This window comes from Parambassis ranga, chromosome 2 (genome assembly GCF_900634625.1).
Source record: "Parambassis ranga chromosome 2, fParRan2.1, whole genome shotgun sequence".
Lineage (NCBI taxonomy): Eukaryota > Metazoa > Chordata > Actinopteri > Ambassidae > Parambassis > Parambassis ranga.
The window spans coordinates 45,396,221-45,418,003 of record NC_041023.1 but is presented as its reverse complement, the minus strand read 5'-3'; the positions used below and the strand labels follow the sequence as shown (position 1 = coordinate 45,418,003).

Genomic DNA, 21,783 nt, shown 5'->3' with positions numbered 1-21,783 from the left:
TAAATGAGAAGCTTTGGAGCTGCTGGTTCTTTCTGTTGGTACCAGTGTAACAGATCTTTACCACTGCTGCGTCCAACAGCAACCTGTGGTCTGACTCTACATGTGATGGTGATGGTGCCTCCTGGAGCAGATCTCTGTGCTGCAGACTGAGTCACTGTGACCTGTCCTCTGGACTCTGAGGACACAGAGACAGAGACATAAAGCAGCGTCTTCACGTCAGAGGGACGGATGTTGACAGAGGACTTTGATTCTCTGGACTTTACCTGTGAAGCAGCAGCAGAGGAGAGTCCAGACCAGGACGCAGGTCAGAGTCATGTTTCTGATGAGGAGGGTTTGTGCTGTGATGAAGGACAGCTGTCAGTCATCCAGTGTTCAGCTGTCAGGACTATAAAGTCTGTCAGAGCACTGGAGCATGCTGCTGCTGATGCAAAGTGGCTCTCTATGGAAATGATGGAAAGCTGGTTTGCCTCTCTCTCAGGCTGGCTGCAGTATTTTCTCCTCTGTGGTCTTCTGGGAAGTCTGCAGTTTGAAGGCAGCGAGCTTTGAGCTCCAGGTCTTCTAGGCATGGAATGAACAAGTTGGTGACATATTGCAACATCTGTCTTTTTCCATTCTTCAAGAATAACCTCTTTCAGAGCCTGGATGCTGGATGGAGAGTGATGCTCAACTTGTGCTTCCGCTTCTTTTAAACACGTTTTGCTAAAAAAAAAATGGCATTTTTTTTAGAAAATATCCGAGTTGTCATTTTATGCAAAAAGTAAATATCATTTGATTAATTGAAATAAAAACGGTGGTGCCCTCCCCCTCATATTGTCAGTCTGTTTTAAATTGATCGAGTGGCATCAAGCATGACGGTCATTGGTCCAATGGCAACATGAAATCCTACTGGTCAGTGGAGTGAAGAGGTCAACCAATCTACATGAACATAAACATCAGCCACACTCAGACCGGCAGTTGTTGGAGGTTTTGACGTATCAGCCCGCTGACCTGGCTTTTACTGACGGTGGCCTGATCCTCAGTGTTCAGTCCAAGAGAAGCTCACAGATAAACACTGCTGCTGAGCACAGGTCATTCCATGAACGGAACACTGTGCTGTTCTGTTTGAACTGAATCACTGTGACGAAGTAATAATGACTGATTCATTCACCTGATGAACATGTTAGAGAGAAACGTTTGATAGACCTACACTCATGTCCCTGTGTGTGTGCGACCGCACAATGTGCACCTTTAGGTGAGGGCAGGGTTCTAGTCATTGAGATTCTGCCTGCATTATTTTACAGTAAGTTGGATTCTAGTGTTGGGTTAATCACATGTCTGTTGGTATTGAATGGTCAGTCTATGCTGTTGCCTGATTGCACTCTTTGCTTGTTTGTGTTACTTTGTTTAGTTATTTAGTGCTGCAGCAAAGTTACGTGTGCTTATGACGTGTTTTTCTTGCATATGGCAGTCTGAACGTTAAGATTCTAGGGAGGTTGTGATTTGGGCTGTTGTTTTTCGCATTGGGCGGGTTTTACGTTCAGTTTGGGCTGGAAACTGTCACTCAGATCTGGAAACCCTGACCCCAACACCAGCAGCACTCATGCAGCCCCACATGAGGACACTGCCACCACCATGGTTCACTGTAGGCACCATGCATTCTTCTTTGAAATCCTCATTTTTATGAAGCCATGCAGGTTTAAAACCATTAGTTCCAAAAACAGTGATCTTTGTCTCATCCCTCCAGAGTATAGAGTCCCAGTAGTCTTCATCTTTTTCAGCAAACGGTCACTGCAGTTTGCCTTTCTACTGCTTTAGCTAACTGCAGTGAACTTGCTGGTGATTTTCTTCAACCCCTCTCATCAGAAGACGCTCCTGTCGAGATGTTAACTTCTGTGGACGGCCTGGACGTCTCTGTAAGATGGTTGCACTTCCATCTTTCTTAAATGTTTGGATCACTTTTGCTGCAGTATTTTGACTGATATGTGAAGCATTGCTGATCTTCTTGTAGCCCTCACCTTTTTTGGTAAAGAAACATTTTCATATCTTCCATAGGGAGCCATTGCTGACAGCCTTTTATAGTCACCTGTCTGCTGGACACCTCTTAAATGAATCATTAGACTCACCTGTGGTTGAATGCCTGTTCATTAGAAATTTGTAGTTTTAAATGTGGCTTTCTCCCTAAGACTTTAATTGGGATGTACTCATTTTTGCAACATGGACTTGAATGAATTTGTTAGGAAAATCACTTTTTGTGTGCAAATGAACAAATCTTGTTTCAATCAATGGGCCACATTTGTGTTTATTTTCAGTGAGGTGAGCATGAAGTTCAGAAGCACCAATGTTTTCAAGAAGAAATGTAAGATCGGATATTAGGCGTGGGTTATTAAAATCAGCAAGTTTTAAATTAATTGTAGTGTGTGTGTGTGTGTGTGTGTGTGTTCACTGTGTCACTATGTGCAGAAGCTGAAGCAGTCAGTTCCTCTTTAGCTGTGGGAGGTTTTTGTACGACTCTTTTTCACTGTGTGAACACAGCTTGACTGTTGATGTAATGATAACTCTGACAGTAATAAACTGCTGCATCTTCAGCCTGAACTCCTCTGATGGTCAGAGTGAAGTCGGTCTTTGATCCACTTCCTGAAAAACGATCTGAAATCCCTGATTCTCTCTGATCTGCCCCATAAATGAGCAGTTTAGGAGCTGCTGGTTCTTTCTGTTGGTACCAGTGTAACAGATCTTTACCACTGCTGCGTCCAACATAAACCTGTGGTCTGACTGTACATGTGATGGTGACGGTGCCTCCTGGAGCAGATCTCTGTGCTGCAGACTGAGTCACTGTGACCTGTCCTCTGGACTCTGAGGACACAGAGACAGAGACATAAAGCAGCGTCTTCACGTCAGAGGGACGGATGTTGACAGAGGACTTTGATTCTCTGGACTTTACCTGTGAAGCAGCAGCAGAGGACAGTCCAGACCAGGACGCAGGTCAGAGTCATGTTTCTGATGAGGAGGGTTTGTGCTGTGATGAAGGACAGCTGTCAGTCATCCAGTGTTCAGCTGTCAGGACTATAAAGTCTGTCAGAGCACTGGAGCATGCTGCTGCTGATGCAAAGTGGCTCTCTATGGAAATGAACAGACAGTTTCAGGAGCATCAGCTCCATCTAGTGGGCGGGAGTGTGTTACTACACCCTATAATGTTTAATGTCTCCAGTGCAGATGATGGAAGTGATGAAGATGAGGAGTCTGTGCTGATATAACCTTCATGTAAAATCCACCTTTGTGGTTCAGCTGCAGTGGTTTCCTCTCAGACAGACTCTCTTTATTATTCTCCTCCTTTGACTTTCACTTCAGCTCAAACAACATTTATTGATTCAAACACAAAAACAGCTGAGTGGATGAAAAAGTCTTTATTGTGATGAAAGAATAGAAAATGTGACAGAAGCATGAGAGTGAAGAAAGAGTAAGTCACTGATGATTCTAATCAGGAACTCGTCCACATGTTGGATGTTCAGTCATCAGTCAGTGTTCTTTTGTTCTTGTTGTTTACAGTCATCATGGTTCTTCTCTAAAGTTAACACGACAAACACATGAAGTCCAAACTTTGTTCACTTGTTTCTAAATGTTGAAGCGACAGGGATGCAGACAGAGAGTCACAGAGAGCAGAGAGAGACTCAGGACTGGGAGCACTGGTTTGTGCTCAGTGTGTGTATCACTGGACTCTGGGAGCCCTGCCTGGCCTCACAGGTCACAGAGCCCGCCGTCCTCCACTGGTCCACAGAGAGCCTCAGGGTGCTGCTCCAGCTGTAGCGCCCGTCGTCCTGCAGCAGCGCGGTGCTCCGGCTCTGCTCCGAGCTGTCCCTGTTCTGTTGGTCCACCTTCCAGGACAGGGTCCAGTCAGAGGGGAAGCCTCTGTCAGCCAGGCACAGCAGCGTGGCCTGGCCCTTCTGCAGCTCCTCTTTGGAGGGGGGCAGCACCGTCAGGGAGGGGGGGACTGGACCCACTGGAGGAGGAGGAGGAGGAGGAGACAGAGAGAGGACATGAAGACAGAGAACAGAAAGTCCAGCTGCTGGTCCTCAGAGGGGAGGAAACTGCTCCTCACTGTTTCACTTCCCTCTCTGAGCTCGGTAACCACGGCAACAGACAGGCATCACTGCTGAACCGTGGCAACAGACAGGTTTCAGTACTGAAGGTAAAAAGCTCCTGAGGGACGTGATGATGGTTCTAATGAGGATTTGAAATGTTTCCAATGTTTAAAAACACATTTTACACAAATGATTCCAACAACATTCAACAATGACTACATTTAAAATACTGACATGTGTTTTCTTTCAGGTTTAAACTTTCTCTGTGTATCAGTCATGAGCTAAACAGCCTCCAACAACAAGAACAGATCGGAGTCATCCAGTAAAGACTCAGTTCATCCACTGTGAGCTGAACACATGTTGTTTCTGTGGGTTTGAGCAGCAGTCAGAGGTTCTTACAGTCGACCTCCAGTCTGGTTCCTCCACCCAACGTCCACCACAGAGACACAGACTGATGGAGGCGTCCTACAAAAACCTCTGACTGCACACAGACGGGCGCTCCGACTGTCTGACCGAGCTACACTCCTCAAAATCCAGCCGTTAGAAGCAGAAGCAGTCAGCCCCCTCTGAACCATCCTCATGGGTTCAATTCAGCACAGTCACTTTTTACAGTCACTGTGTGTTTGAGCACCAAGAAAATTCAACATAAAGACTGAAAGATGGTTTTTATTTGTTCTGTCTGATCAGAAACGGACACAACAAATAAGAATTAGTCTGAAATGAAAAGTTTCAACTTACCTCCAACATCCAGTCTGGTTCCTCCACCGAACGTGTACCACAGTGATTCAGACTGATGGAGGCGTCGTACAAAAACCTCTGACTGCACACAGACACACACTCTGACTCTGAAACACTGTGTCTGTCACACTCAGCTGATCAATGTGCAAATCAATGAAACGACTGAAGATTCTGACATCCATCACTTTGTTCTGATTGAAAAACATATTGATTCCTGATCAATGATCCAATACAGTGATTGATCCATTGATCAGCAGCTGATCAGACCGATCCCTGTTCATTTCCATAGAGAGCCACTTTGCATCAGCAGCAGCATGCTCCAGTGCTCTGACAGACTTTATAGTCCTGACAGCTGAACACTGGATGACTGACAGCTGTCCTTCATCACAGCACAAACCCTCCTCATCAGAAACATTACTCTGACCTGCGTCCTGGTCTGGACTCTCCTCTGCTGCTGCTTCACAGGTAAAGTCCAGAGAATCAAAGTCCTCTGTCAACATCCGTCCCTCTGACGTGAAGACGCTGCTTTATGTCTCTGTCTCTGTGTCCTCAGAGTCCAGAGGACAGGTCACAGTGACTCAGTCTGCAGCACAGAGATCTGCTCCAGGAGACACCGTCACCATCACATGTTCCACCAGTGAGGATTTTGACTCCTTATCCTGGTACCAACAGAAAGAACCAGCAGCTCCTAAACTGCTCATTTATGAAGCAACTCTCAGAGAATCAGGGATTCCAGATCGTTTTTCATGCAGTGGATCAGACTCTGACTTCACTCTGACCATCAGAGGAGTTCAGGCTGAAGATGCAGCAGTTTATTACTGTATGAGTGTTCATGACATCAACAGTCAAGATGTGTTCACACAGTGAAAAAGAGTCGTACAAAAACCTCCCACAGCTAAAGAGGAACTGATCAGCAGCTGCACTCTAACAAAGGTTTGAATAAAAACTGCAGCAATTTACTCTGAAAATACAACAATTCATATTTACACTGAATGAAAATCATTTTCAAACATCAGAGTGAACCTCTGTCGGCTGATCAGTTCATTTCACACACACTGAAACTAGCAATCATTTGAAGCTCTGTTAGCTCATGTTGTGTGTCTGAGTTGTGTCAGATTGTTGTGTTCTGGTTGTTTTGTGTATTTTTGTTTTAATGACTTCAACTTAATGATCCCAGTTGTTTGTTTAAAGGCTGCAGCAGAGGAAAGTATTGATGAACTACAGCCTCTGATCTATGTGAATGTAGCCCAGTGTAAAAATGAAAGGGAGTTAAATAAGGTGAACCCGCACTGTTCAATGAAAGCATGATGTGGTGGATGAAAACCAGCTGAAAGTAGCTTCATGAATCCAATCATAAATATATATCAATAATATCAGTAAATGGGCAGGAAATGGTTAACTTATTGATGAAGATAATTTAGGATTAAAAGGTTGATCAATGTAGAAATAAAGCTGCAAGAATAAGCTGTGAAAACTGAAGTGATCTGAATAAGAGGTCATTACAGACTGAGCCTTTAGTCTCAGCTGCTCTGTCTGATTGGTTACTGCAGCTGTCAATCAGTGTCACCTGCAGTAATTGGTCAAGCTCCGCCTTGAAGCGGGCTCGGTGTATTTCCTGGAGAGGAGGCCATGGCCGCTGTCATCTCATTTCTTCTCCACAGACCGAGGACTGGTTCTTCAGGCTCCACGCTGAACTGTGAGTTAAACCAGTTGAGTGTTACTTTGCTGAGGAAAGAGACTTTATCCACAGGTCGAGTGTTTTTCAGAGATCTGGGAGAAATGTAAATGAATGAGTTGATGTTTTGGGGAGAAGGCCAGTTAGAAGTGCCGAGTAAGGTTGTAAGGTCAAAGTAATGTTGTTCACAGTATTTACAGAGGGAGCAGTTTATTTCAAAGGGCTGTAATTTATCATGTGTTTACTGGCTCTGTGTTTACCAAAGGTAAAGTATTGTTCTGTACACGGGGTCAAAAGTTCAGTCAACATGTGTTGAGTGTTTTACAAAGAGTTGTCTGGGATCAGTGATTTAAAGTGTGTCTAAGGAGAAAACATCTACTGTTAAATTGGATAGAGTAATCTGATTACCAGCAGAGTATCATGAGGTCACTTCAATAGGTAAACCTTGGTGGCAGCTAGCGTACATGCTGAACTCCACATTGTGGAGCTGGTTCAGCTCAGTAATGTCATGTTTTTAAAGGAGAATTTTAACATCTCTGCTACGTCCTGTTGTGACAATGTATCAGAAGCACTAACCCCGGATAACAAGTCCTGCAGTACCTCATATAAGCAGAGATGGCTAATTGTCATGTTGCTTCTGATCTCTGGGAATGTGCAGCCAAATCCTGGTCCAGATTCTGTCTTAACTTTTAATACTCCTGCTGATTTTAAAGCAAGGTCTGGTCTAGGCTTTTTCCATTTGAATGTCCGCAGCTTGGTTCCCAAAATGGACACGATCCGCATCTGGGCTCAGTCGATGGATGCAGATGTAATTGTTGTATCTGAAACTTGGCTCAGGAAAACTTACAAATCTGGATATTCATATTGATGGTTATAATGTTTTTAGGACTGACCCTCCCAATAAAGGAGAAGGTGTAGCAAATTTTATAAAACACAAATTCCATGTAAATGTTTTAATCTAAAAATCAGTGGTTAAGCAGTTTGAATTTTAAGTATTTAAAGATCTGCACCTAACTGTTGTTGGGTGCTATCGGACACCCTCAGCTGATCATGTTGCCTTAACTTAGTTAACACAGCTCCTGTCAGAGCTGAAATATAGTGAAATAATAGCTTTTGGTGATTTTAATTTTAACTGGTTGCAACCAGTGTCTGATGATTTTAAAGCCCAATGTGACTTACTGAATCTCAATCAAATAGTTGACAGCCCTACTAGACCAAACCCAAAAAATGAAGACAAGTCTACCTTGATTGACTTAATTCTGACTAATGTCCCTCACAAATACTCAACTGCTTCCATATTTGCGAATGACATCAGTGATGTTGATGAAGATTCTCAGTCATCCAGGTCATCATACCTAGAGAAGATTGAAGCAAGGCGTCTGGACTTGGTTGCAGACCCCACCAAACAGTTAGAGCTGATGAAGCTGCTTGGATGAGCAGCGAAACGTGTTTAAGAAAACTCTACAAGTCCATACACCTTGCTTCAATCCTCTATGACATCAGTGATCACTGTGTTGTTGCAACAATTCAGAATACTAAACTACCTAAATCAAAACCTTGTATCATTTTTAAGCGGGACATGAAACATTTCTCTGAGCAAAGAATTTTTGATGATCTACACAACTTTAACTGGGATAATATGGAGACCACTGCAGATGTAGAAAATGCATGGAAGTTCTTTTATGATGGTTTTAGCAGCATTGTCGATAAGCATGCCCGTTTCAAAAAACACAGAGTAAAGGGACGGAACAATGCTTGGTTTACTCCTGAACTGTCAAATTTGTGACATGAGCGTAATCTGGCTTGGGCAAAAGCCAGAAAAACTCATTTACATCCTGATTGGTCTGCGACCGAAGCCATAACTGGTGTGTGTGTGTGTGTGCACTCGCCCGCGTTTTGAACCCAGGGCCTCTTGTACCCAAAACTGTACGACAAAGCGGGTTAATAGATAGAATCCTCTTGCAGGAAGGAAAAGGGGGAGTCCAACATCCTGTCTGCTTCTTCGTCTTCAGATCTCACCTGACTGAGTCTTTATGAGCAGGTCTTTGTAAAGATGGCTCTCTGTGACCTGCTGCTGCTCTGACCTGGAGGACTGCTGCCTTTCAGTCCCTCTGCTGGGTTTTTGTTTCAGCCTGTCAGAGGAGAGATGGTGGTTATATTGGTGGATGGATGTTGGAAATGTAGGTGACAGGCAAGTGTGTGTGTGTTCAGTGAAGTGTGTCACTATGTGCAGAAGATTCTAGCTGGTGATGAACAGTTCCTCTTTAGCTGTGGGAGGTTTTTGTACGACTCTTTTTCACTGTGTGAACACAGCTTGACTGTTGATGCTATTATAACTCATACAGTAATAAACTGCTGCATCTTCAGCTTGAACTCCTCTGATGGTCAGAGTGAAGTCAGAGTCTGATCCACTGCCTGAAAAACGATCTGGAATCCCTGATTCTCTGAGAGTTGATGAATGAATGATCAGTTTAGGAGCTCCTAGTTCTTTCTGTTGGTACCAGGATAAGGAGTCTCGCCTGGTGGAACATGTGATGGTGACGGTGCCTCCTGGAGCAGATCTCTGTGCTGCAGACTGAGTCACTGTGACCTGTCCTCTGGACTCTGAGGACACAGAGACAGAGACATAAAGCAGCGTCTTCACGTCAGAGGGACGGATGTTGACAGAGGACTTTGATTCTCTGGACTTTACCTGTGAAGCAGCAGCAGAGGAGAGTCCAGACCAGGACGCAGGTCAGAGTCATGTTTCTGATGAGGAGGGTTTGTGCTGTGATGAAGGACAGCTGTCAGTCATCCAGTGTTCAGCTGTCAGGACTATAAAGTCTGTCAGAGCACTGGAGCATGCTGCTGCTGATGCAAAGTGGCTCTCTATGGAAATGATGGAAAGCTGGTTTGCCTCTCTCTCAGGCTGGCTGCAGTATTTTCTCCTGTGTGGTCGTCTGGGAAGTCTGCAGTTTGAAGGCAGCGAGCTTTGAGCTCCAGGTCTTCTAGGCATGGAATGAACAAGTTGGTGACATATTACAACATCTGTCTTTTTCCATTCTTCAAGAATAACCTCTTTCAGAGCCTGGATGCTGGATGGAGAGTGATGCTCAATTTGTGCTTCCGCTTCTTTTAAACACGTTTTGCTAAAAAAAATGGCATTTTTTTTAGAAAATATCCGAGTTGTCATTTTATGCAAAAAGTAAATATCATTTGATTAATTTAAATAAAAACGGTGGTGCCCTCCCCCTCATATTATCAGTCTGTTTTAAATTGATCGAGTGGCATCAAGCATGACGGTCATTGGTCCAATGGCAACATGAAATCTTACTGGTCAGTGGAGTGAAGAGGTCAACCAATCTACATGAACATAAACATCAGCCACACTCAGACCGGCAGTTGTTGGAGGTTTTGACGTATCAGCCCGCTGACCTGGCTTTTACTGACGGTGGCCTGATCCTCAGTGTTCAGTCCAAGAGAAGCTCACAGATAAACACTGCTGCTGAGCACAGGTCATTTCCATGAACGGAACACTGTGCTGTTCTGTCTGAACTGAATCACTGTGACGAAGTAATAATGACTGATTCATTCACCTGATGAACATGTTAGAGAGAAACGTTTGATAGACCTACACTCATGTCCCTGTGTGTGTGTGAGCGCACAATGTGCACCTTTAGGTGAGGGCAGGGTTCTAGTCATTGAGATTCTGCCTGCATTATTTTACAGTAAGTTGGATTCTAGTGTTGGGTTAATCACATGTCTGTTGGTATTGAATGGTCAGTCTATGCTGTTGCCTGATTGCACTCTTTGCTTGTTTGTGTTACTTTGTTTAGTTATTTAGAGCTACAGCAAAGTTACGTGTGCTTATGACGTGTTTTTCTTGCATATGGCAGTCTGAACGTTAAGATTCTAGGGAGGTTGTGATTTGGGCTGTTGTTTTTCGCATTGGGCGGGTTTTACGTTCAGTTTGGGCTGGAAACTGTCACTCAGATCTGGCAACCCTGACCCCAACACCAGCAGCACTCATGCAGCCCCACATGAGGACACTGCCACCACCATGGTTCACTGTAGGCACCATGCATTCTTCTTTGAAATCCTCACCTTTATGAAGCCATGCAGGTTTAAAACCATTCGTTCCAAAAACAGTGATCTTTGTCTCATCCCTCCAGAGTATAGAGTCCCAGTAGTCTTCATCTTTTTCAGCAAACAGTCACTCCAGTTGCTTTCTACTGCTTTAGCTAACTGCAGTGAACTTGCTGGCGATTTTCTTCAACCCCTCTCATTTCTTAAATGTTTGGATCACTTTTGCTGCAGTATTTTGACAGATATGTGAAGCTTTGCTGATCTTCTTGTAGCCCTCACCTTTTTTTGTAAAGAAACATTTTCATATCTTCCATAGGGAGCCATTGCTGACAGCCTTTTATAGTCACCTGTCTGCTGGACACCTCTCAAATAAATCATTAGACTCACCTGTGGTTGAATGCCTGTTCATTAGAATTTTGTAGTTTTAAATGTGGCTTTTTCCCTAAGACTATAATTGGGGTGTACTCATTTTTGCAACATGGACTTGAATGAATTTGTTAGGAAAATCACTTTTTGTGTGCAAATGAACAAATCTTATTTCAATCAATGGGCCACATTTGTGTTTATTTTCAGTGAGGTGAGCATGAAGTTCAGAAGCACCAATGTTTTCAAGAAGAAATGGAAGATTGGATATGAGACGTGGGTTATTAAAATCAGCAAGTTTTAAATTAGTTTTAGTGAGTGTGTGTGTGTGTGTGTGTGTGTTCACTGAAGTGTGTCACTATGTGCAGAAGCTGCAGCAGTCAGTTCCTCTTTAGCTGTGGGAGGTTTTTGTACGACTCTTTTTCACTGTGTGAACACTCGCTGACTGTTGATTACATGATAACTCTGACAGTAATAAACTGCTGCATCTTCAGCCTGAACTCCTCTGATGGTCAGAGTGAATTTAGACTTTGATCCACTGCCTGAAAAACTATCTGGAATCTCTGATGCTCTGTGATCTGTTCGATAAATGAGCAGTTTATGAGCTGCTGGTTCTTTCTGTTGGTACCAGGATAAGGCATAACCATAATAAACATCCTGACTGGTGGAACATTTGATGGTGACGGTTTCTCCTGGAGCAGATGTCTGTGCTGCAGACTGAGTCACTGTGACCTGTCCTCTGGACTCTGAGGACACAGAGACAGAGACATAAAGCAGTGTCTTCACGTCAGAGGGACGGATGTTGACAGAGGACTTTGATTCTCTGGACTTTACCTGTGAAGCAGCAGCAGAGGAGAGTCCAGACCAGGATGCAGGTCAGAGTCATGTTTCTGATGAGGAGGATTTGTGCTGTGATGAAGGACAGCTGTCAGTCTTCCAGTGTTCAGCTGTCAGGACTATAAAGTCTGTCAGAGCACTGGAGCATGCTGCTGCTGATGCAAAGTGGCTCTCTATGGAAATGAACTGACTGATGATCTAAAAAAGTCTCAGTGTTGATTTCTACTCTTTAAAATGTTGATTTTAAATGTGTTCTAAAAACATACAAAGTGTTGTGTTATGCAGACGATACAACTTTCTATCATGAAGCTCATTTTGACAGGAACTCTGTTCTGCTCAGCTGTTTTATTTTCTCCTTTAAACTTCATGTAGATGTGGACTGCTTCAGCACTGCTGTCAGTGTCAGACATCATTCATCTTTTTCAGACATTCATGATCTGTTTTTGTGTTGTCTCTTTTATTTATATACCACATTTAATGTCACTAACAGACTCACAGTGCTCGGCATAAATGAGTACACCCCCTTTAAAAAGTACAAATTTAATCAGTAGCTGGAGTTAAATAAGTGTTCAGTTTTATTGAACACTTATTTAACTCCATAACATGAAGTTAAGGTTAATAATCTAACTTACATCACAAAATGTTCAGCTTTATTCAAATTGGTTGAAGCAAAAATGAGTACACCACACAACAAAACCTGCTACATCTAGTGTTTTGTATGAGCACCGTGATTTTTAAGGACAGCACCAAGTTTTCTAGGCATGGAATGAACAAGTTGGTGACATATTGCAACATCTGTCTTTTTCCATTCTTCAAGAATAACCTCTTTTAGAGCCTGGATGCTGGATGGAGAGCGATGCTCAACTTGTGGCTTCAGAATTCCCCACAGGTGTTGACTGGGTTCAGATCAGGAGACATACTCGGCCGTTTAATCACCTTCAACCTGTTCTTCTTTAGAAATGCAACAGCAGCTTTTGGCAAGGCAAGCTTTATTTATATAGCACAATTCATACACAAGGCAATTCAGAGTGCTTTACATAGGATGAAATCACAGAATAAAAACATTTTAAAACATTAAATTAAGAAGGAAATTCAATCATAAAAAGAATAAAATCATCAAATAAAATCAGGATGATTACATGAGCAGAGTTAGAGAATTTTTAGAGAACTGCAGTAAACAGTGTTTTCAGGCCTGACTTAAAGTGACAGAACAACTGAATCCTTCTTCACTCTGTTTGGTCCTGACCCTGGGTACACGCAGTAGGCCTGTGCCTGATGATCTCAGGGGTCTGGATGGTTCATAGGGAACCAATAAGTCCAGGATGTGTTTTGGTCCAAGACCATTCAGTGCTTTGTAAACCAGGAGGAAAGTTTTGAAATGGATCCTTTGAACCACAGGAAGCCAGTGCAGTGATTTGAGGACCGGTGTGATGTGGTCCAGTTTCCTGGTGTTACTCAGAACTCTAGCAGCAGTATTTTGGACCAGCTGCAGCTGCCTGACTGATTTTTTGCTAATACCTGTGAGGACGCCGTTACAGTAATCTAGCCTACTGAAAATGAATGCATGAAGTTTTTCTCTGTCTTGTTGGGACAGAAAGCCCTTGATCCTAGCAATGTTTTTTAGGTGGTGTTGTGACCTAATCTGGTCAACCCGGATTCCCAGACTCCGTCCCCGAAGCACAGAACATTGAATGAAAACCAGTACTGATCAGTTTCAGTTTCGCCTTTATAAAGGGAGAATGCACAGCTCAATACAGACCCCTCGATCTGCTCCTGCAGCTGACCATTTGCATTCTGTCTGTCCCATGCATTAGGCTCGTTTTATTAATCTCACAACAAGGTGTGGTTACATTTACATAGAAAGGCATAAAAGGTAATGTTTTTCAGTGAAACATGCATATTCAATAATCACAAGGTGGAGGGCGTATACGAAACTAAAAGACATTGAAGTTCTCCCACTCACATCTTTGATGTGAGGGTGTGTGTGTGTTCTCACAGATCCTCCTGTTACGGCCTTGAGTACATCTTATCTCTTTGGCAAGCTTGTGTTTTCATCTTTGGGTCCACTAAGGGGTTTGCAGTTCGAATTTCTAAACTAACCATTAAACATCAGAATGCTTTATGACCTCAGTCAGAGGTCTCGATCTATGAGCAACCATACACTTTTACCATATGTGCAAACAAACATATATTTTGACCAAGTTTGACCATATATTCCCACAATTCCCCCTTTTGGACTCTACTAAGAGTCCAACACAAAATAAGCAAAAGAAACAACAAACGGTCACATCAGCAGATAGAAAACACTGTGTGTAATCAAACAAAACTATGGGTAAAAGTGACATCTATATATAACAACACTGTGAGTAAATGTCCAAACACCCGGCGTGTGCGTATGTGTGTCAAAACCATAAATGAAGGTGCAAAAAAGAAAAACTCTGTGAGAATGTAGTGTATTAAAAACATATCATGTGTGTGCATAAAACGAAACGTGATGGCAACGTTTAAATCCCTGCATTGAAAATCAGATCGTCCTCCAAGTCTTCTGCCAACAATGGGATAATATAAGAATAATATAAGTAACAAGTAGAACAGTATAAAGATTAATATAAAAATGAATATGTAGTATTACACCTCTGTCCAGGGAACTCGCAGTGTAACCAATAGATCAAAAAAATTATGAACAACCCTAATATGGTTATCCTAACAAGAAAACAAATACATGTTATACATCATAGTATGTGGGGGTATTTTAATCGGTCGGTCTTTCACCGTTCCCGCCCCCAGATACTCCTAACAACTCAAATATAATGAAAATTATCCTACAGTAAGAATGTTCAAAAGTGTGTCATTCAGCCGTCCACGGGTGGGTCTCGGTCCGTCTGCCTCGTCCATCCAGCCCCCGTCAGGTCCTCTGGTCCTCTCGTCCTCAGGATGTGTCTTCTTTCTTCGGATCCCTGGGGTTAGACTACCCGGGACCCTTGATCTCTGTCAGGGGATTATTCTGCCCCTTTTGTGACAGGATCTGTGTCTGAATCAGCCGATTCAGACTTCTGTGCCCTCAGATCAGTTTGGACGTCCTGTAGAGAGCGTTGAGGCTCCTCTGCGCCTGCGCACTGGCTCCAGTGATACCAGGTGTCCCCCTTTCCTCTCAGCCGAACCGCGTGAGAGGTGCGTTCCGTCACCTGATAGGGACCTGTCCACCTCGTTCTCCGACCACTTCCTTTTATCACCTTCAGGAGGACCCACTCGGCTGTGTGTGGCTCCTTCTGGACTCACCATCTCTCCTTTCTCCTGTAATACAAATTCTAACACCAAAGCTTCAAATTCATTATATTATGGTTTATATTAATACCATACTGCATGCTTCTTCAGTCTCAGCCGGCCAGCTGGTCCAGGAAACTGTCGACCTGTAAGAAGCTCATAGGGTGTAGATTATATGGCGTTATTACCAGAACATCAATACAATAGATAATACTTGAACCCATATAAATTTGGTCTGTGCACAGATTTTAGCCAATTTTTGTTTTAGGTTTGATTCATCCTTTCCACCTTTCCTTGAGATTGTGGATGATAAACAGTACCAAAAGCATGCTTCTTTTTTTTTTTTTTTCGGTTAACCATGTCTAGGAATGTAAGTGTTAATCAGAAATTTAATGACAGTTTGTCACGACACCCCACATGGCCTACCCCATGCGCTTCCTCCATGGCAGTCTGTCTCAGTCCAGGTGGCAGTATGGGGCGTCCGTCAGGCCCTCTCCATACTCCTCCTGTGTCAGTCGCCCCTCTAGCTTTCCACAGTGTTTTTTTCCTGTGGAGAGGCTTTGTTTTGCAATTGCATCAAATCAGTCCAATCAACAGGGGGAGGCAAGTCTGTTTCTGAACACATAAAAATCATTCGCTCAACATAGCCTGCTGCCTGTTTTGCTGCCTGATCTGCTGCATTGTTTCCTCTTGTGACCCTGTCAGTTCCTGCTCCATGACCTTTGCACTTAATCACAGCCACTTTGCTAGGCAACAACAGAGCTTCAGCAAGCTCTCTCATTTCAGCCTCATGCCGTATAGGTTTGTTAGTTGCAGTGAGAAAACCTGCTCTCAGCCATTGCCCTAATTCCACATGCACTGCTCCTGCCGCATATGCTGAGTCAGTAAAAACATTGATGTCCTGTCCTCGACCTATCTTTAGTGCCTCAATCACTGCCCTCACCTCGGCTCTCTGCGCTGACTGCTGTCCCTCTAATCTTTCTGCTTTCAGTGTTCTCATTTCTTCCCCTGTGTCTTCAACAACTGCGTATGCTGCTCTGAGTCCTTCTGTGTCATGTCTAAGACAGCACCCATCTGTGAACAGATTTCTGGCCTGTGAAAGAGGTGTGGCTTGTAAATCGACTCTGACCTTTTCTTCTCTGGTTACCCTCTCTACACATGTGTGTGGCTCTCCAGCTCCTATCTGGTCTGCCATGTTGATGCCCTCATGTGTGAAGGTGATGTTTGGTGCTTCTAAAATCTTGCTCAACCTCCTCTGTCTCAATGAGGTGAGTGTGAATGTCTCTGAGTTTACATATGCCACTACACTATGTGTTGTCAGTACATACAGCTGGTGTCCCATGACCATGTGTGCGGTTTTTTGAATTAGCTTAGCTATTCCTGCTGCGTGTTGTGTGCACTGAGGGTGTCTTTTCTCCATGTTGTCCAGGGGGGCACCGATGTACATCAGTATTACTCTCTCTCCCCCTTTTCTCTGGAACAGGATGCCATTGATGCAGGCATCCGTTCCAGAGACATCCAAATAGAAAGGTAAAGTGTAATCAGGTGAGGCTAGTTCTGCTGCAGTGGCCAAAGATTGTTTAAGAGCAATGAATGCTTGTTCCGCGGCCTGCGTCCAATTTAGGCGAGCTGACACATTACGCATGCCATGTTCTTTGACAAGGTCTCTGAGAGGTTGTGTGAGGCCAGTGTAGTTAGCAACAAAGTTTCTACTGTAGCCAGTCAGACCGAGAAATGAGAGCATGTCCTTCACTTTGTCAGGACGCGGATGATGCAAAATGGTAGATTTGTGCGAAGGCGATATGCTGACTCCCTTTTGTGAAACAATGCGTCCTAAGAAAGCAACTTGTTTCCTGACTAATTGGAGTTTAGATTTGCTGACCTTAAAACCAGCTTTGGCCAGATGTTGCAAAACAGCCTGCGTGGCATCCAGGCAGATTGCTGCCGTTGGAGCTGCGATAAGAAGGTCATCAACGTACTGAATGAGTGTAGTGTTTTCTGGGAGGGTGCAGTGACTGAGTATCTGTTTCAAAACCTGATTAAAAATACCGGGGGAGAGCGCAAACCCTTGAGGTAGCCTGGTGTAGCGATACTGTGTTCCCTGATATGTGAATGAGAAAATGTCTCTGCATTCAGGTGCCAGAGGGAGACAAAAGAAAGCATTAGCTAAATCTATGCAGGTGAACCAGCTCTGTGAAGGATCCAGTTGGGCCAATGCCACGTATGGATTCGGAACTGGTACCGTGGGGGTTGACAGTACAGCGTTAATGTCCCTCAGATCATGTGCCATGCGATATTTACCTGTCCCTTTCTTTTCTACAGGTAGGATGGGAGTATTCCAGTCTGAGTGAGAGAGTTCCAGCACGCCATTTTCAAAAAGTCCATGAATAGTATCTGCAATGCCAGCTCCGGCTGCTGGCTTGTGTGGATACTGTGGTATCCATAAAGGGCCTGGTGTGTTAATCTGAAACGTCACAGGTTCACAGTCCACCAGACCCACGTCAGTGGGGCCGTCTGCCCATAAATGTGGTGGCAAGCTGTCAATCACAGCCTGTGCCAGAGGATGATCAGTTTTCTCTCTACCATGATGTCTAGCAAGCAGTTCATGTGCCAGAGTGACAGTGTTCATAGTTGAAACAGTTATTTTGTATGCTTTAGCAGATGGAGAATACATGATTTGAGGTAAAGGTGTGGGTTGCCAGTCTGATTGCCCCATGGCACGTTTAACCATGCCACCTAGTTCTTTGGCCTGGTGGTTTGGATGTACGGCTAATGAGACGTGGGGATGCCCTTCGTCACTCATCATGTACCAAGACATTTGTTCTGGAGTGAGGTCCACACCGGCTGCCACGCCCTCAGGTGCCACAAAAATGTCTCGGACTGTAATAGACCAGTCCTGTCCCTCTAGGGAGTGCGCAAACTTCTCATGGTACCAATCAGTTTGCTGCCTGTCATAAAATAGAGTCACATGAGGGGGTCAGGGGGAGAAACATATGGTTCGACCTGCGCTATCCAGGGCTTCCACCGCAGGTAGGCAGAAAGGATTCCTGGGTTCTGGGGAGTTTCAGGATGTCTCTCCCCAGTATTCTGCCGTGCCGATGTAATCTGAGCTGCTCTGTGGGGTGTGTCATTGTTGTGAGAAGTCACAATCCCACTGTTCCCAGCCGGAAACAGGAAACTGTCCAGTGAATGGAGGTCCTGGGGGGCGGGAGGAAGCCCTCCGTGGACCAGACGCTGCACGTCCTCGGGCATACTGTCCCTGTCTGTGTGGACAGTCTTTGGCCCAGTGTCCCAACTCCTCACAGTAATAGCAGCGGTCACGACTTGGGTCTCCCCTCGGCTGTCCCCTAAGTGTTCCACCCCTTCCGCGCCTGTCTCTCCATCTGCCCCTCCCTGATCCGTACCCCCTGTAGGACCCCGTAGGCTGCTGATAATCAGGAGAATAAGGTGATGGAGGCACCCAAGGTGTGCCAGGAGGTGCGTCAGAGCTTTCAGTGACAACCATGACTTTATTATTTTTATCTTTCTTTTTGTCATTGGCCTTCTGTCTGGCCTCAGTCAATTGCAGTTTCAATAATTGTGCTTGCAAATCCTGGACATCTTTACTGTCAGCTTGTGCTGCGTCTTGGGCACGTGCCAAGTGATGTACTAGATGTCTCTCCCACACACTGGAATCACACCCTGCCATGTCTGGGTTATTATCCATGGCAGTTTTTACAGTCTCAGGAACCCCGTTTAGGACGGCGGTCCTGTACCACACCCTCTGAATGCCTGGGTTACCAGGGTGGCACCCGGTGTGTTTGATCCATGTGTCTTTGCTTTGATTAAGATATTCTCTTGGACTCTGTTTGGGGTCCCATCTCAAAGTGGGAACGGCGGCTCCAGCAGGCAGAGGATATTTATGTCTTAGTGCTCTGCCTATTTCAGTGCTGACCTGAGTGAAAGGTGTGTCATCTCTCTGTCTAGTAGTGGCGGCGTCCTCCTCTATGTCCCTCACTTCTGAAGCTGTAAGACACCTAGAAATAACGGCCCGAAAATCACCTAGAGCGAGTCTGTGGCCTGCTGTCAGACTGTCAAGTTGACTCAGCCACATTGCTCCACCTTCGGCCACTGGAGGTAATTTATCCACTAGTGCCTGTACATCACCTAGTGGGAATGGACGATATTTGATCTGGTGTTCAGTTTGAATCAGTGGTAACTGATAGTTGAGTGTCTGTGTGTTATCATGTCCTTGAGATCTAGTTGTCATGTGGTGTGTTCTGCTTCTGTGTGCTGTGTTCAGCTTCATGTGTTTTCAACCACTCCTCAGTAGCCTTGGCATGTCTCTGTAATAGATCAAACATGTCTCCCTGCTCCGCGGACCAAACACCCTCGACCTGCATCTGAATTCCAGCTGTCCTCCCTTCCTGTGATCCATCTTTCCACACGCCTCCCACGTGAAGTGTAGCGTCTCCAAATTGGGGGTTAGCGTGTGCATATGTGTGTGGTGTTAAGTCCTGAGCCATAGCAGCCCGCAACTCCTTTAATTCTTCCTGCAACTGTTGCACCTTGTCTATTTCTCCCTGCTTTGTGTTCACAATGTCTGGTGTCTGTGTTCTGTGTGACAGCGGGGCTTCAGCTGCAACACATAGTGCTCCGTCGCAGCTCAGTTCTCTGTCCTTTCGCAGCTGGAAAGGTGAGAGGTCAGGGGCCTCTGGAGGCCCTTCACGGGTGCTAACTCCCGAGGGTAAAGCAGACACACTACTCACTTGGGACGTGTGAGAGCTGTCATCAGACCACGCCTCAGGGGAATCAGGCATGTCTGTTATGGCCAGTGTGCCTTGAGTTATTTGTAAAACTGGATATAATCCAGCAGATGAATGAGAGGATGGTGGTGCAGTAGGAGGGGGTGGTGTATACGGTGGGGGATCTTTATGTTTTTCTGCTTTGGCATCCTGTGTTTTGGGCTTCTCAGTCATGAGGTGAGTTACACCCTGACCTATCAAAGCCCATCGCGCCCACTGAGCTCTCTTCTCCTCTGCTTTTTCCTGCTCCCTCTTAAATCTCCCTTTCTTAGACCAGCCACACTGCTCTGCACTCTTCCTGGCCTTCTCCCTCTCTGCCTTCGCTTCACCCTCCTTTCTCCAAAACTCCTTCTGTAAACAACCTCTATCTTTCATGCCACGGCCTATTTCTCCCAGCAAATTAATGACTGCCTCCCTCATCTGAGTCATCTCTTCAGATGCGGTTTTAGAGTCAAAAGCCTGATGCAGCGCTTTCTCTAAAATAATCAGTTGAGCTTCTACTGTTTTTAGTGGGCTGTTCGGACCCCACCCATCATCAACAGTGTCTCTGTTAAAATCTCCGTCCATGTCGTCAGTCATCAAAGTCTCAGTCAAGTGATTACGCGAAAATTAAAACTAAAGCTTAATAATAATGTGTTATTTGCAAAACTGTGCTCAGAAGAGTTAACAAAACTATGATGTTAGAAAAGTTCAGAAACTATGTTCACATCAGAAATATATACAAAAGTATGTGCACAACAAAACACTAATCCAGTTCGTGAGTGAACCTACTTCAACAGGCCACTGCTTTACGTTTACACCGATTAAGGTTTCCAGCAGTGCTGCTGCTTCAGTTCACCTCGTCTCTGGCATTCATACACATTCCACACTCATGCTTTACCCATTTATACTGCGAGCTCGGTGTGTGTGTGTCAGTACTGTATCTTCACTTCTCTTTGTTTCTCTTTAGGGGTGCTTCATGAACTCACAGGACTTATTCTCTGGTCTTGCCGTCCAGTGTAAGAACGGCTCACAGTTATTTCATTATTTATTCTCTACTCTCTGGTCTTGTCGTCTTTATCTCAGACGACTCACAGTTATGAGTCTCAGAGTTCCTTTCTTTTCTAGATTCTGGCCGACTGAGAAATATGGCACGCTGTGTCCCTGGTACTCAGTCCAATGGATTCGAGACTAGCCTCTGTCCGTGACACCAGAATCTTATATATCTGTAATTTGGAAGCCTGTTGACTTACTACAACTCCCGCCTAACTAGTGCGGTCATTGTTTCAGTTTCCAGTCAGTCCAACATTCATACCATGTGTTTTCTGCCTGGTCTTGTTCCTTTTTCTCTCTTTTTTGTAGTGATTTAGGGTTCCTCAAGCCCCGGGCCTCAAACCCAGCTTTTCCGGCCCCTCGTCAGAGCACCGGTGGAGTCGCCACACTCAGGATTTTCTGCTACCCCTTTTTCTCTTATTCCTCTGCAGGCATCATTTACTTATCTCTTAAACAGCTGTAGTCATTACTCATTTACCGTAGTCATATTCATTCACATACGGTTATTTCACTGTAGTCATATTCATTCACATACAGTTAAATTCATTCAGTCAATGTTCTTTTTGCTTTTACAGACAGATTACTACTAAGACTCGGGACACGTTACATTTTAGAGTAGTCAATGCAGATATAAAAGGTCTGCTTACCTTATTGTTGGCGCCACGTGTCCTCTGTCTGTTCGTAATCGGCCCTTGTGTTCAATTGACGGATCTGAGGATGATTTTTTGCCCTTTGATCCCCTGGACGAGCCCCCAAATTGTTGTGACCTGATCTGGTCACCCCGGATTCCCAGACTCCGTCCCCGAAGCACAGAACATTGAATGAAAACCAGTACTGATCAGTTTCAGTTTCGCCTTTATAAAGGGAGAATGCACAGCTCAATACAGACCCCTCGATCTGCTCCTGCAGCTGACCATTTGCATTCTGTCTGTCCCATGCATTAGGCTCGTTTTATTAATCTCACAAC

At 44.6% G+C, this 21,783-nt stretch overlaps 1 protein-coding gene across 1 annotated transcript; it reads right to left on the bottom strand.

Moving 5' to 3' along the window:
- Positions 1–3,364: 3,364 nt before the first annotated feature.
- On the bottom strand, positions 3,365–11,785 carry LOC114445108 (immunoglobulin kappa light chain-like). Its single transcript, XM_028420072.1, has 6 exons — positions 11,734–11,785; positions 11,356–11,645; positions 9,164–9,215; positions 8,778–9,075; positions 4,797–4,831; positions 3,365–3,976 (listed from the first exon to the last, which is right to left on the bottom strand). The coding sequence occupies exons 1-6, from the start codon at positions 11,783–11,785 to the stop codon at positions 3,648–3,650; spliced, it is 1,056 nt and encodes a 351-aa protein (XP_028275873.1). The 3' UTR covers positions 3,365–3,647.
- Between the last annotated feature and the right edge of the window lie 9,998 nt (positions 11,786–21,783).